Source organism: Crinia signifera, chromosome 11, assembly GCF_055691185.1.
Source record: "Crinia signifera chromosome 11, ASM5569118v1, whole genome shotgun sequence".
Taxonomy (NCBI): domain Eukaryota; kingdom Metazoa; phylum Chordata; class Amphibia; order Anura; family Myobatrachidae; genus Crinia; species Crinia signifera.
In genome coordinates, this window is record NC_139227.1 from 123,761,784 (window position 1) to 123,779,054 (window position 17,271).

The following is a 17,271-nucleotide window of genomic DNA, read 5'->3' on the forward strand; positions in this document are numbered from 1 at the left end:
TGTAGAGCAGAGCACTGCAGTTAGTTTTGGGACAGTACATAGCAGAGCGCTGCAGTTAGTTGGGACAGTAGAGAGTAGAGTGTTGTAGTTAGTTTGGAAAGTGCATGGCAGAGCTGCAGCTAAGCACTGTAGTTTGGATTTCCAACTTGGGAAAGTATACTGCAGAGCACTACAGCTAGTTGGGACAGTACAATGCAGAGCAGTGCAGTCAGGCAAAGCAGCAGCAGCAGAGCACTGTAGTAGGTTGGGACAGCACTCGGTAGAGCAGTGCAGCTCGGCAGAGTTTTGTGGTTAGTTAGTCGAGTCCGGACAGTGCACTGCAGCAACTTCCAAACAGCAGCAGAGCGCTGTACTTACCCGGGACAGTACACAACAGAGCAACACAGCAGCAGAGCGCTCTAGGAAGTGCCGGGCAGAGCAGTGTAGTTGGCCGGGACAGTGCAGAGCAGAGCAGTGTAGTTGGCCGGGACAGTGCAGAGTAGAGCAGTGTAGTTGGCCGGGACAGTGCAGAGCAGAGCAGTGTAGTTGGCCGGGACAGTGCAGAGAAGAGCGCTATAGGTAGTTGGCCGGGACAGTGCAGAGCAGAGCAGCACACGGCAGAGCAGCAGCAGAGCGCTGTAGGAAGTGCCGGGCAGCAGAGCAGAGTGTGGCAGGAGGCAGCAGCTCGTATAGCGGCGGCTGTAGTCCTCCTGGTCCCGGGCGCAGTGCTGGAGCGGCGGCTGTAGTCCTCCTTGTCCCGGGCACGGTGCTGGAGCGGCGGCGGCTGTAGTCCTCCTGGTCCCGGGCGCGGTGCTGGAGCGGCGGCTGTAGTCCTCCTGGTCCCGGTGCTGGAGCGGCGTCGGCGGCTGTAGTCCTCCTGGTCCCGGTGCTGGAGCGGCGTCGGCGGCTGTAGTCCTCCTGGTCCCGGGCGCGGTGCTGGAGCGGTGGCCGGGGGGGCTGCGGCGGTACTAGGAGCCGGGGCGGGGGGCGCAGCAGGAGGATGGGCTGCGGGACATGAGGCCGCCCGGCGGGGCCGCAGCTGGGCATGGCTCCCGGGGAGGAGCAGAGCATGAAGCGGCCGGACGCGGACGGCCTGGGGAACGGCTATGTGCGGAGCTGCGTCACCCCGCTGCCCCCGGACCCCCCGCGCCCCGTGCTGCTGTGCCGGGCTCCCCGCTCCGTGCTGTGCGGCGGCGGGGTAGCCGTGGCGGCGGCCGCCTGGTCCGTGCTGGGGAGCGGGGCGGCGGCGGGCTGGGTGCGGTGCCTGCTGCCGGCCCTCAGCCCCCTCTTCAGCCTGGCCTGCGCCTTCTTCTTCCTGACCTGCTACCTGTCCCGGGCGGCGGCGGGGGGGAGCGGGGCGCTGTGGCTGCTGGCCCTGCCCGCCTGCTGCTGCTGCGGGGACGCCGTGCTGCTGGGGGAGCCGGCGGGGCTGCTGGCCGGGCTGGCCTGTGTGGGGCTGCTGGGGCTGTGGAGGGGGCTGCGGCTGGGTCACAGCGTGCTGCTGCTGCTCTTCTCCAGCCTGGTCTGGCTGCTCTCCCGCACCAGCCTGGGCTCCATGCCGCCGGCGCTCCGGGCCCTAGGGGGGTGCCTGGGGGGGCTGGCCGGCTCGCTGCTGGCCCTGGCCTTCTGCCGCTGCTTTCACATCCGGGAGGCGCACCCCGGGGCTGCCCCGCTGGAGGAGAAGGTGCCCGTCATCCGGCCCCGCAGGAGGTCCAGCTGTGTGTCCCTGGGGGAGACCCCCTCCAGCTACTGCGGGGTCGGCGGCAAGATGTCCCGGAGACCCTCGCTGCCCTGTATCTCCCGGGAGCAGGTAAGGAGAGGCTGCCTCTGCTTTACCTGAGACTGGGCCCAGGAGCTGACACTTCTTCTCTCAGAACACACATACATACACTTTACCTGAGACTGGGCCCAGGAGCTGACACTTCTTCTCTCAGCACATACATACACACACTTTACCTGAGACTGGGCCCAGGAGCTGACACTTCTTCTCTCAGCACATACATACACACACTTTACCTGAGACTGGGCCCAGGAGCTGACACTTCTTCTCTCAGCACATACATACACACACTTTACCTGAGACTGGGCCCAGGAGCTGACACTTCTTCTCTCAGCACATACATACACACACTTTACCTGAGACTGGGCCCAGGAGCTGACACTTCTTCTCTCAGCACATACATACACACACTTTACCTGAGACTGGGCCCAGGAGCTGACACTTTTTCTCTCAGAACATTCATACATAAACTTTACCTGAGACTGGGCCCAGGAGCTGACACTTCTTCTCTCAGAACATTCATACATACATACATACATTTTACCTGAGACTGGGCCCAGGAGCTGACACTTCTTCTTTCAGAACATACATACATACATACATACATACATACACTTTACCTGAAACTCTGGGCCCAGGAGCTGACACTTCTTCTCTCAGAACATGCATACATACACTTTACCTGAAACTCTGGGCCCAGGAGCTGACACTTCTCTCAGAACATACATACATACATACATACACACACTTTACCTGAGACTGGGCCCAGGAGCTGACACTTCTTCTCTCAGAACATACATACATACATACATACATACACTTTACCTAAGACTGGGCCCGGGAGCTGACACTTCTTCTTTCAGAGCATGCATACATGCATACCCTTTACCTGAAACTCTGGGCCCAAGAGCTGACACTTCTTCTCTCACAACATACATACATACATACATACATACATACATACATACATACGTACATACATACCCTTTACCTGAAACTCTGGGCCCAGGAGCTGACACTTCTTCTCTCACAACATACATGCACTTTACTTGAAACTCTGGACCCAGGAACTGACACTTATCACAGCAGATCCATACATACACTTTACCTGAGACTCTGGGCCCAGGAGCTGACACTTCTTCTCTCAGAGCATACATACATAAACTTTACCTGAGACTCTGGGCCCAGGAGCTGACACCTTCTCTCAGCACATACATACATACATACATACTCACTCATAGACTTTGCCTGGGTCTGGGCCCAGGAGCTGACACTTATCTCTCAAAACCTGGCATATATATATATATATATATATATATATATATATATATATATATATATATATATATATATATATATATATATATATATATATATATATATATATATATTTCTGAGTCTGTGGGCCCAGGAGCTTACACTTCTCTCTGTATAACTAAGCACCTTGCACATTCTCACACACACTTCAATATGTCTATGGGTAGTAGATAAAGTGTTCACATAATGTCGATGTGTCTGTGGGCCCAGGAGCTGACGCTTCATTCTCTGTACAGTATCTCAGCACCTGGCACATTCACATCAAAGGCTTTACTGTTGTTTTTATTGCAAACGATGTGTGGAAAATGTTCCAGCTTGGTGGAAAGCAGGAATGTCCGATAAGAGGCTGTTGTGTCATGGCAAGGATAATGAGAATTGGTGGAGGGGGGGACCCTTGTTTACCTCTCGCTGTCACCCTGTCCCCTCCCTCCCCATCTCCAGCACTTTTATTGGCTTGCTGCAGATGTTGGCTGTGTGGATAACCGTGACTGGGCTATTTACTGCTGCGCTGTGCTTACCTTCCGTTTTCTTTAAAAAAAAAAAGTTTTGTGAAGTTTTTCTGTCTGCTGCCCCCAAAGACAAAAAGTTACAATGACCTTTGACCCTTCTGCCACCCAGAACCGCAAAGTTCCTCTCCTGCACCCTCTTTTCCTCTCTGTACATAACATTTGCATTATCTAATGCCAGCTACGTGCTGAATTACGGACACGTACATATAGGTGAATTCAAGGCCTTTTTGTAAGCAGATGATCCCCGATTTGCTCCGAGCCCTCACACTATTAATATTTGCACATGTTAATGGAGCTTTGTTCCAGCAAATTATTCCTTACAGGACCTCTCCTTGGATCGCTGCATCTGCAAGCGTTTATAAGCAGCTGGGTCTTTGCCGCCGTGCGCTGCACAGAGACAATGAATACTTAGGTGCTGAGCTACTGATCAATATTTAACCAGTGCGTGCTGATAATCCTGGTGTACAATATTCCCATTCGCACACGGAACACTAAGCGTGTCCTACAGAGCCTTCCTGTGTCCTGTCTTAAGTGTTCCTCCCCTCCATTTGTTGCGGTTAATGGAACCTGCAGGATTAAAACACCCCCCCATAAATGCCTTTGGAAGTCTGAAATATTTATAAGGGCCTATGCCACCTGCACGATCCGGAAAATAGATCCCTGTTGGACGGGTTGCACCAAAGGTCGCACAGTTATTGCAACACCTCTTGCTAAACAGACGAGCCTTATTTATGTATGTCCTTTATTTACATGTACGTATATAGCACCAGTATGTTTCCTTGCATTTAACAATGGGAACAAGCCAGTAATAAAACAAGACTGGGTAATAACAGACAGAGAGGACGGAGGGCCCTGCCCGCTGGGGGAGGTTATAATCTTTTGCTCTATAGTTAGCAGTATGGAACTCATTGCAACCTCTGTTTTCTGGGGGTGTGGGTTGAAATGGTCTGAAGTGTCTCTAGTTTGATATTCATAAGGTCATCATTAATAAAAAGGTTGACATTCTCAAAATGTTGACATGAAACGGTTGAGATGTTCTTGTGGTACCTTGACATATGGCTCGCGAGGGTAGCGCACTTGTTGCCCTCCTTCAGGCACGATGCCTCGCTATGCTACTGGTGCTCTCGGGAACACTTTACCGTTCCCAGTTGGAGTTGACGTGGATTTTAAAGTATAAAAGTCCAAATATTTTGAAAAAAAGTGAGTCCTGTCAACTTTTTCACGTGTCCACATTTTTACATTGACTGTTTGTCAAACTTTTGGTAATGTCGGCTGTCTGCTTGCTGACGACCGGATACCGTTTTCTTTGCAATGAGTCTGGTTGTTGTTTTCTGATTTGTCTTCATCACCTAAGTGTAATTGTTAATTGTAAATAGCAACGATGTCGAAATTCACAAAGAACAGAGTCTGCTTATATAATGCCCCAGGTTTGCAGGTTGCCGACGGCGGCAGCTGCTGACATCACCTGCTGAATACCGGGTCATCAGGTCACACACTGGCAGGGCTGGGTTAATGTTTGTTTCCTGACTGGTCGCCACATTTCTGGCTTGCGTCAGTGTCTCCTCCCCAGTTAGGCTGCATTTGGGGTTAGGACGTTCGCTCTGTGCAGTAACGCACATCAGTATATGCCGTGCGCTGTTAACCCGTCGCTGTACGCAGAATATATTAGGGGTCTTTTCTTTATTGTTTCTTGTATATCGTTCCTGTTTAACTGTGTTATGTAAATCTAGCACCAGGCCCTTTATACACTATACATGTGTCTAGTCATACAATAATTGTGTAATGTGTACACGCCTCAATACGGTGCTTGCTTGCCGTACATTGTCCTTAATCCTTTGAGTGTCAACATCTCTGTGAGAGGTGCGCAAAATATCTGCTAAAATGCCATCGTCACTCACATTTGTTATATAAATTCAAATTAAAAATGTTTTGTTATAAAAAGATGATATTTCCTATATAAGGTAACATTACTGGTCATTATGATGAATAAAAATGTTTTCTTGGCAATTTTTACACTTATTTTGACAAATTCACTTGGCGCTCAATGGGTTAATGTCTTCAAAAGCTTCTATACGTTTTCCTATTCATTTTGCAATAAAGACCATTTTATATAATCCTTCCCCCTCCTCAATACACATCACCCTTTTACGTTATTGAATAGCTATTACAATACAAGTGCCGTCTGGTGGAAATAAACAATGTACTAAAGCTGTTTCTCCAACTTCTGAGGCAGGAGGGCAAAGAGTTAATCAGTGACTTCACAAGTACATTCCGCTTTGACAGACTTTCCCTATCCCATACTACTTTATTACAGCATTGATATATGGCTTTATTACAGTATACTCTTGACAGCCAGGGTTCTGAGCAGCTTGTTTACTTTTCATTCCTACTATTTCTTTTTTAGTGCGTTAACCCTTCATGCTGAAGGAAAGCTGATAAGTGCTGTATTTCAACCTCAAGGCAGCAGCAAATAAAATAATTCTTCCCCAGAAGAGGTTCTGCAAAGGAACAGCACAAAATCTGGTGTGAACGTATTAAAGCTTAGCAGATGTCTGAAGAATGGGGAGGAAAGAGGGCGCGTTTTCCGAGCGTTACGAATTGAGGTTTTTCTTCACAGCTGTTTCACTTGTCCTTAATTCCACATGTGGAGCTGCCGCCGCCTCTAAATTCCAATCTTCGGTCACTGACACCAGTCATTTGCAAAATTATTAGAGGTTAACTACTGTAGCGCGACTGCAGGTGGAGAGTTCACCAAAGCCATCGGCGCAATGGCTCGTCCTATGCATGTCACTCGTCATTCCTAAACACGCACCGGGAAGCGAAATACGTCTATATTCTGTTGTGTGAATGAATAATTTATTCCGTTGATGCGCTTGGACAGCATCTGATTTGTTAAAATAGTTTCCAGCAATTCCGAGGGACAGACTCGTTCTACATTATTAAAGTTGCTGATGCACGTAGGGCTGATCTTTACGTTTCCTTGAAGGGAATTATTTTGCCGCTGAACCCAAAGGATGTTGCCGTATTTACATATCTGTTTGAGTACAGCGCTACGAGTCGATCTATTGCCTATTAATAGTTGGAACTGCCACCCTGTGCACTTGGACCACATTCTCATTAGCAATGTTTGTGCACTTGGACAGTCACGCGCTCGCTGGCATTACACTTGTCAGTGTGGTCACTAGTTCCTGGGATTAATAGCATTATATTTGGTCCAGCTCACAGAATGTGTATGTCAGAAATGTTCTGTTTAGACCATATAACCCTGTTATTTATTCTCATGCGTGCTATTGTCTTCTGTTATCACATTTTGTTTGTTTACCGGCAGGGACACATCAACTTTTTTTTTTTGTTATTTTTAAGCTTTTGTGTCTATTGCCTATAAATTCCTTGTGGACGACTTGCTAAAAGGAAGTCTGCTGTTCATAGGAAAATTGCTTCTACCACGGTCCGCATACTTTGACTCTAAATTCTTTTACATGTATGTAAGAATGGGGCTAGTGGCGGTTGTACATATGGCAGGTCCGGGACGTCCTAGTAAGTCGAGGCGTAATAAAATCAAGTTGTGCAACAATCTGTAATGTAACTGGTAAATATATAGACATTTTGTGTAGTTTCTGTTTGCTTTGTGCCAAAACGGGTAAAAAAATTGAAATAAAAATTATATTTGTCATTTTTTAAACCATTGTTCCCCTGTGTGGCAGCCCTTATTCTTTGTCATACAATAATTTAGTTGTTTTCTGCAGATCCAGCTCTCATTAAGGTAACTTATGAAATATTCGCTGAATGCTTCCCTTCCCGTGTTCACATGGAGAGGGTTAATGTTTTTTCCCCATAGAAGCGACATTATGAACGGTTGTTTACCCCCGAACAACTGTGTCCACTACCGCGTCCAACTCTAACTGCTCTGATTATCCCCATCGGACAGAACGTAAGTGGTATCGCTCCACCAGGGCGCACCTTCGGGAGTTCTCCTGCTCGTGTCATCGCAGAACGGAATTACATATTTTTTTCCACCTACAAAACTGTACGAAGCTAGGGGACCGGCAGGTCTTCTCTTAAAAGGGGGAATTCAATTAGCCGCGATAACGTGGTCATTTACTGCAATGGGAATTCTAACGGAAATCGGCACAAAATTACCCTGAAAAGGGACTTATCGTGGTTTGCACTCCTCTCAACCTATTCTATTGCAGATTTGCAAAAAAACGTGAAAATTGTGAAATCAGTCTGTAGCCGCAAAATAAGAGTCTTAGTGGTCATAATGTAACAATTTGTGTTAAACTGGGTTAAATGGACGAATATTTGCATTTTTCTCAAAAAGTTTCAAAATGATAGAAAGCGAGTGTTTTCAGCAAAATAAGTGTTAAATAAAAAAAAAAAGGGGTACATAAAAATGAGTATAAGTATATATATTTCGGTAATTTTTAAGCCATTTAAAAAAAAAGAAAAGAAAAGATTACTCCCACCTGTATAAATACACTAATAAAGCACCCCAATATGCCTGTCCTATACCCCAATTTCCACCACTAGTCCTTTTTTAAAAGCCGCAGACAGAACCATTGTCTGATTTTGTTATATTGGGGGGTGGTCTGTTCCTTTTGGGGAGTGGTGTATTCGGAGTCTAGGATTTAAATCTGGTAGAAGCCGCGCTGGTGGCTCGGGGGTCCCGGCTACCCTCTTTACAGAGACCTTGTACATTTCGCCTTCACATGTTAATAAGGAGCGGACAGCATTTTACTGCTGGCTGATACAGAATCGGTCATTTTAAGTTTAACGTTTTAATCCCACGTTTTAGTTTCCTGTGTGGAAACAGCACGAATCCAGCAAATCTTTCCAGTCATTGTGTAAAAACCCAGCAGTCTTTTCCCTATCAACAATAAATGCGATCGCAGGAAGTAACGTCACTCAAAAAATGCATCACCGTTTTTTTTTAGATTATTATCATTATTATTATTGTTATGATTCAGTCATTATTAGTTTAGTTGTAAATCATTTTTTGAGCGCCCCAAATATCTGTGGTACTGTTGAAAGAGATGAACGGGTATCTTGCCGCCGCAACAGGGTATTATCTCTCCGGCAATGCCTGCTGGTAACTTTTAGACAGAATAATATTTAGCGTTTTACGATTCTACTGCGCCTTTCACTTAATGATAGTGACAGCCGCCATGTTTTTTTTTTTTTTTTTCTAGTCCGAGACGGATCTGACCATGTACTGTATGAGGAACCTGTTACATCGCCGGTGGCCTTGATGGGCTAAAAAGTTGATCACATTTACAAAATGTGCGCCCTCCTCCATGTGCAGGTGGTTGGTGATGGTTGCCGATAGGGGATTATTTGACTTCATAACCTGACATTGAGTGTTGTACACAGAGCTCAGACTGCCATTTCCCGCATGCACCCAGAAGCTGCTTGTTAGGTCCTGTTACCCGTGTGCATTGCCACACTCGCTTTGTGGTGCGTAATCAGTCAATCAGGGGAATTAGCCGTGTGACAGCAGTAATGTTAATTGTACCTTTGCTATCATGCTTTTCTGTAAACAGAGTTTGCAAATATAGGTCATGCGCTTCTCATTGTACGTAGACCTGGGAACTACCAGGAATAATAATGTATCTGTGCAGGGGCTTCTGTGTGTTTTTACACTGCAATTGAGATTTCAGTTTGAACACACCCCAGCCAAATCTAGCTCTCTGCACCTGTTACATCTGCCTCACCTGCAGCGCAGCATGGTTTTGTCGATTTTTTTTTTTTTTTTTTTTTTTTTTTTTTTTTAGGCCCTTTGTCTCTCCAACAGACTGGATAGTTCTCCCCTCTTATCCAAGTTTTCTCTGCTCATTGTCCTGACAGAGATCATCGATATTCCCCCCCCCCCCCCCCCCGACTTTGTTGTTTTTCTTTTGTCATGGAAAACTCCTGGAGATGTGCGCTGCGCACCGTGTGTTCTCAGTCATGAGACCGTGTGGAAATTCTTCAGTACTTGCGGTGAAGTGTCTGGTAGAACGAGATTGGCAAGGAGCGGCGGTTCCGTGTTTACTTTTGTCGCACACAAAACGGCATGCTGGATTGGCTGCCCTTTAACCCTCTCCTGAGGAGGATTCCCTTACTGTGGTTTCTGGCGTGTCTCTAGGCCCAACTGGGTGCTAAAGGGTTAAGCTTGGTTACTTTTTTTTTTTTCTCTTGCAAATGGCCTCTGGCGATTTGTGTTCCCTCCCTCCTCAAAAATGTAAAACAATAATTGAAGGGAGCGTGCTTGTGGATTTAGATCTCCAGCATTAATTTTATGCATGGTCTATCTGGTTCTGGGCGCTTGCGTAGCATTCGGTATTATTATAATAATAATATTGCCTTTTATACTGAATGACCAATCAGCTTGCGGTTATTCAACAAATATCTGCTGTGCCTCTTTGGAAAAACCTGCAGCCTCGTTCTGGCTCACCGCACCGAGGTCATGGTTTGTGTAGAGTTTGCATGTGCTCCCCACGTTTGCAGAAGCTGGATATACTTTGATTAGTTTTCTGTATGTTATTTGACATTAACCATCTGAAACGGTACTATTGACCAGCTTTTTCTACTTGTTTTACACCCAACTCTTTGTTTAAAACTTACATAAACCACTGAAAAAATCTCATTAAACACAGTTTTTTTTCTGTACCCCAAGGTATTGTCACGTCTCGCTTTTGGGGAAAAACACTTATTTCCTATAGTTTTGCCATTATGAAAAATGAATGCAAATAACAGTCATTTTACAGCTTTAAATAAAAAAGACACTTTTTTGGGGCCCGGGATGGTTTATCCACCTCTGAGCCACCCCCTTGCTGAGCCAACCGTACAAGTGTTTAGTACGTAGAAATGTTTTTAAGCCGATCTGCTAATTTTTTCCAGTAGGGCTCCCAGTGATTGCCAATTTCTTTCAGTCTCCGGCCCCCAAGTTCTCTTTAGTTATCCGTTTTATAATCCTGGTAAGAGAATTACCATTTTTCTAATCCCGTATTAATCTGTTGGGATATCATTTGTCGTGCTATAGGGGCACGGAGCTAGTGCGGTGCATGCAGGGGTATTAACCTGTGAAGGGCAGGCTGTTTAAAGATCACAACGCGCGCTGTTCCACGAGGAAGATACTGGTTTTGAGAATCGTATGCTTACTGCGTGTGACTGAGAAGATAATGCATGTGGGGGGTAAGATTTGCAAAATGGATGCATGTAAAATCACGTAACTCAGTATGGAATAGGGAACCTCACCTGGTGACGGGTGAGTGTCCCTGACCTGCAATGTACTACTGGAGCTGGACTGTGCAAGCAGGCCCAGTGTGGCATCCCACCTCTGGGTAACGGTGGAGTAGGAGGGGGGCAGGTTGGAGCTGACTTATCTACCTGTGAACAGGAGATTTTATCTGGTTGCCTTGTCGAGAGGAGGGGGATCAGCTACATTTATGAGTGTACAGGGGTGGGGTCCTGGGGTGGTTTATGAGTGTGCACCCATGGAACGCACTGGATCATGATTGTGAGGGCTCAGTTACGCATCCTCTGCACTCTCCCGGGCCCAGGCAGACACCTCAGTAATTTGTACCCACTCGCCTAACGCCTTGGCACCCCCCGAATAAGAGCACCTATCGGATGTCATATGGTTAGAGCATTAATGTTTTCAAGCAGCCCTTGTAATCAGGTGTGTGTGTAATTCCGTTCGCTTGCATAATTTTGTTGGGACTACCAGGGCCGATTTTTTGTTTAATAAGCTTTAACCCTTTGATTGCCAACATCTGTGAGAGATGTTCATAATATCCACTAAAAACGCCAGCGTCGCTCACATTTGTTATATAAATTCAATAAAAATGTTGTGTAAAAAAAAAAAAAATTATATTTCCTTTATGTGGTAACATTACCGGTCATTATGATGAATAAAAATGTTTGCTTAGGGTTAAGAAACACTTGCAATAACCGCCTGTGGGTATGACGCGGAAAAGATCAACATTTAACTGAGATCACCCCCCCCCCTTTACACGTCCCGACTTTATAGTCTGCCGCCGAATGATCAGATCAGTTCCCGATGTTTTCACCAGAGCGTGACCCATTGATGGGCGATGTTACAGCGCTCCTATTAGGGTTCCAGCACATCGGGCTGATAAGGACTTGGTACTATAAACACTGCAGCCAGGGCCTTGCTGTAACCGCGCTTGTACACATGCTGGTCGCTGTAAGAGAACGTGTTGAGGAGCCTCTTCTCCAATGTTACTCAGCAGTGGGGGCCTGAGCGCTGCTCCCCCCACACTTAGCCCTGATTGATCCATCAAGTGCTTTTCCTTGGGAGTCAATGGGCCATACATTCCAGCTGAGAAGGTCTAATAAGATGGAAATGTCTGGGAGTTGGGCGTATGGTGTCTGCGCACCTCTGGCTGCCGATACGGTTTTAACACCCTGTCTCAGTTTTGCAATGTTGGCCAATGAACGGTTATGTATCTGCTGACATCTGGGTAAAGCCTGAAGCATCTGCTCCATCATCTTTCTCCCCAATGATTGAACGTCATCGCAGCTGGTGTCGGCAGGTGTGTTTGCCTGTCGCATATTGTCTAATCTTTAACGTGGTTCAGTGTGTATCCAGCTCCAGGGAAAAAGTTACAAAACTGGTATACGGTATACTGGTGTAATGGTATACGGTCCAGTGGTGTAGCTACATATGTGGCAGACCCCGCGGCGGCTTGGGGGAGCGGTGCCAGTGGGGTCTGTGGTGGGTGCTGCTGGCTGAACTGACAGGCGACCCAGGCAGCAGTGAGCGCTGAGCTAGTCCCTCCTTGTACATATCTAGTGAGCGGGGACCATGGCAGTGCATATTTAATGAGCGGGACCCTGCCCCGTGCATATGTAATGAGCAGAAACCGCTCATTACATTTGCACGGGGCGGGGACCCGCTCATTAAATATGCACTGCGCTGGGGGTGAGAGGCGGAATATTTTTTTTTTTTGGGCAGGGGGGAGAAACATTTCTAGTTATGCCACTGATACGGTCATTGGGTCGACCACTGAAGGTGGACACATGAAATAGGTTGAAAAGTTGACATAAACATTGGGTCAACAATGTCTAGGTTGACAGTCAAAAGGTCGACATGAGTTTTGCATATCTTTTTTTTTTTTGGGCCAGCATGGGCCGACAGGTGGCATGTCATGCCCTACCATCCACTAGGGCGTGGAGAGAGAATGTACACTTTGACGGTGTCCATGTCGACATTCTGGACAAAAAGCATGACACTCGTCGACCTTTCAACCCTGTCGACCTTGCTGCTGATCGCTGCCCTATATGCCAGCGCACTGCGGGCACATCAAAATTAAAGTGTGCGCTGTGATAATTTTCCATTGTTGTTTTTTCTGGGTGTTCCTGAAGACTTCGCTATAACTGGCGCTGAGCAGCATGTTATTTTACTATTAGTTCACCTTTATTAAATTTTAATTAAGGATGCCGTTGTGTAATTATAATGATTGTACTAATAACATGCTTATGCCTGGCGGACTGTGCCGTGGTTAGATGGACGCATTTCTCGTGCCGCTGTTTATACCACAGAAGTTTTAGAAAAGTTACACATTTATAGTATTTCCGAGTTGCTTGTTGTCTGTTTCTGGCTCCGCAGGAAGTTTGGGAACACTGATCTGTTTGGTGTAGTCATGAATGTTGTTGGGGGGGGGGGGGGGGGGGGGGAGGAACATGGCTACACCCATTCCTAAATGCTGCTATTTTTAATATGCCTCATTGGTGTGCCAAAATAATTTCCTGTAGCTTTTTATGCAATTTTACTGATTAGGTGATTCTGATTGGTTGACTAGTTGTGTTTTTGTTTGTATTGCTTCCGGTTTGTTAATGAATGAAACAGGTTTTTCATAACACCAGGCGGGTTATTTACTAACAAGCTGAACGCTTCCCGGAGTGTTTAAGCCTGATCTTTAAAAGGGCAATGCTTTCTAAGAGCGGAATATTGGCTTTTTAAAGTTTGCAGGCTAAATACATTTGGTGTCCACCTGCGTATCTTTCTATATTTGTAATATCACATTTGTGAGGAGTGTAAATAAAGAACGCACTTTGTAAAATACTCCATAGAGGGAGAATTCGTACCCCCTTTCACACTGCATCTCGGACCCAGGTAATTGACGGGTTGCTGATGTGTCGGTGTGGTGTGAAAGCACCAAAGCTTGACCTACCCAGCAATTTGCGTTTCCTACGTAACTAAAATGCTGACTGTTTTTATGGCCTAGGTTTTTTTTTTTAAATTAGGGACGCAAATTCCGGAATCCTGGGATTGAGCGTTTTTCCAATCCCAAATCCTGGGATCGAAGAAGTACCCCGGGATTGGCATCTCTAGTTTAGTACCTTTTGTAACAATAGTTCAGTTGGAAGCCAGCATAGGACTAAATGTTATATTTAACTTATTCATAGAAAATGTACATGTTGTCTCTTGTAAATAAGGCTATTATTGCCGGAATTTAAGATGATCAGATCTTTTAGTGATCATTAACTTACAAACAATTGTGACAGTCGTTATCACGTGTCTTCCCAGCGCGTATTGTGCAGGGTCGGACGTACTTTGTATCAAACATTCTGTAAAAAGAAGAAAAAACTTGTAAGCGCCGGTTTCTTCGTTACCGAATGAATAAATGTCATTATCTGAACGTGTCACTTGTGTCCTGTCGCAGTCCCCGGTGACATTTCATTAGTTTCTGAGTTGAGGCTTTTTTTTTCATTTTGCCTTGGATTCCATACAAGGGACTGATTTCCTGTATAGTTTATCTGCTTATGCCGCCACCTGCCTTCACATAACGCGCCTATCACCTAATCCGATCGCGCCTCCGAGGAATTTGAATGCGAAGCATTAATAGCGCGATCCGCCTAAATGTTTTATATTCTCCGGCAGACGGGGAACAAGTTTATGAGCTGCAGCTGAATAATAACCCAAACGGCCGTGCCAATATAATGTGATCTAATATTTTATTAAAAGCAGGGCCATCTTCAGGTATGAACACACTGGTCAGATGCACAGGGACATCACATATAGGCACACTGGTCAGATGCACAGGGACATCACATATAGGCACACTGGTCAGATGCACAGGGACATCACATATAGGCACACTGGTCAGATGCACAGGGACATCACATATAGGCACACTGGTCGGATGCACAGAGCTGTCACATATAGGCACACTGGTCAGATGCACAGAGCTGTCACATATAGGCACACTGGTCAGATGCACAGAGCTGTCACATATAGGCACACTGGTCAGATGCTCAGGGACATCACATATAGGCACACTGGTCAGATGCACAGAGCTGTCACATATAGGCACACTGGTCAGATGCACAGAGCTGTCACATATGGGCACACTGGTCAGATGCACAGGGACATCACATATAGGCACACTGGTCAGATGCACAGAGCTGTCAGATGCACAGGGACATCACATATAGGCACACTGGTCAGATGCACAGAGCTGTCAGATGCACAGAGCTGTCACATAGGCACACTGGTCAGATGCACAGGGACATCACATATAGGCACACTGGTCAGATGCACAGAGCTGTCACATATAGGCACACTGGTCAGATGCACAGGGACATCACATATAGGCACACTGGTCAGATGCACAGGGACATCACATATAGGCACACTGGTCAGATGCACAGAGCTGTCACATATAGGCACACTGGTCAGATGCACAGGGACATCACATATAGGCACACTGGTCAGATGCACAGAGCTGTCACATAGGCACACTGGTCAGATGCACAGGGACATCACATATAGGCCCACTGGTCAGATGCTCAGGGACATCACGTATAGGCACACTGGTCAGATGCACATGGCCGTCACGTATAGGCACACTGGTCAGATGCACAGGGCTGTCACGTATAGGCACACTGGTCAGATGCACAGGGCCGTCACGTATAGGCACACTGGTCAGATGCACAGAGCTGTCACATAGGCACACTGGTCAGATGCACAGGGACATCACATATAGGCACACTGGTCAGATGCTCAGGGACATCACATATAGGCACACTGGTCAGATGCACAGAGCTGTCACATATAGGCACACTGGTCAGATGCACAGGGACATCACATATAGGCACACTGGTCAGATGCACAGGGACATCACATATAGGCACACTGGTCAGATGCACAGGGACATCACATATAGGCACACTGGTCAGATGCACATGGCCGTCACGTATAGGCACACTGGTCAGATGCACAGGGCTGTCACGTATAGGCACACTGGTCAGATGCACAGGGCCGTCACGTATAGGCACACTGGTCAGATGCACAGGGCTGTCACGTATAGGCACACTGGTCAGATGTACAGGGACATCACATATAGGCACACTGGTCAGATGCACAGGGCCATCACATATAGGCACACTGGTCAGATGCACAGAGCTGTCACATAGGCACACTGGTCAGATGCACAGGGACATCACATATAGGCCCACTGGTCAGATGCACAGGGACATCACATATAGGCACACTGGTCAGATGCACAGGGACATCACATATAGGCACACTAGTCAGATGCACAGAGCTGTCACATAGGCACACTGGTCAGATGCACAGGGACATCACATATAGGCCCACTGGTCAGATGCTCAGGGACATCACATATAGGCACACTGGTCAGATGCACATGGCCGTCACGTATAGGCACACTGGTCAGATGCACAGGGCCGTCACGTATAGGCACACTGGTCAGATGCACAGGGCTGCCACGTATAGGCACACTGGTCAGATGCACAGAGCTGTCACGTATAGGCACACTGGTCAGATGCACAGGGACATCACGTATAGGCACACTGGTCAGATGCACAGAGCTGTCACGTATAGGCACACTGGTCAGATGCACAGGGACATCACATATAGGCACACTGGTCGGATGCACAGAGCCGTCACATATAGGCACACTGGTCAGATGCACAGAACTGTCACGTATAGGCACACTGGTCGGATGCACAGGGCTGTCACGTATAGGCACACTGGTCAGATGCACAGGGCCGTCACGTATAGGCACACTGGTCAGATGCACAGGGCCGCCACGTATAGGCACACTGGTCAGATGCACAGAGCTGTCACGTATAGGCACACTGGTCAGATGCACAGGGACATCACGTATAGGCACACTGGTCAGATGCACAGGGACATCACGTATAGGCACACTGGTCAGATGCACAGGGACATCACATATAGGCACACTGGTCAGATGCACAGGGACATCACATATAGGCACACTGGTCAGATGCACAGGGACATCACATATAGGCACACTGGTCAGATGCACAGAGCCGTCACATATAGGCACACTGGTCAGATGCACAGAACTGTCACGTATAGGCACACTGGCCGGATGCACAGGGACGTCACATATAGGCACACTGGTCAGATGCACAGAGCCGTCACATATAGGCCCACTGGTCAGATGCACAGAACTGTCACGTATAGGCACACTGGTCAGATGCACAGGGACGTCACATATAGGCACACTGGTCGGATGTACAGGGCCGTCACGTATAGGCACATTGGTCAGATGCACAGGGCCGTCACGTATAGGCACATTGGTCAGATGCACAGGGCCATCACGTATAGGCACATTGGTCGGATGCACAGGGCCGTCGCGTATGGGCACACTGGTCAGATGCACAGAACTGTCACGTATAGGCACA

General features: G+C 47.2%; 1 protein-coding gene across 2 annotated transcripts in view; it reads left to right on the forward strand.

Moving 5' to 3' along the window:
- Positions 1 to 293: 293 nt before the first annotated feature.
- The window catches only part of PDE3B (phosphodiesterase 3B), a 138,861-nt gene continuing 121,883 nt past the window's right edge, over positions 294 to 17,271 (forward strand). The window contains exons 1-2 of one of the 2 annotated variants that reach the window (XM_083164663.1): positions 298 to 422; positions 559 to 1,789. In XM_083164663.1, the coding sequence (XP_083020789.1) occupies positions 1,025 to 1,789 (765 nt within the window). In that variant the 5' untranslated portion in view covers positions 298 to 422; positions 559 to 1,024. Of the gene's footprint in view, positions 1,790 to 17,271 lie in introns of both variants that reach the window. The other variant, XM_083164664.1, reaches the window with a different exon arrangement.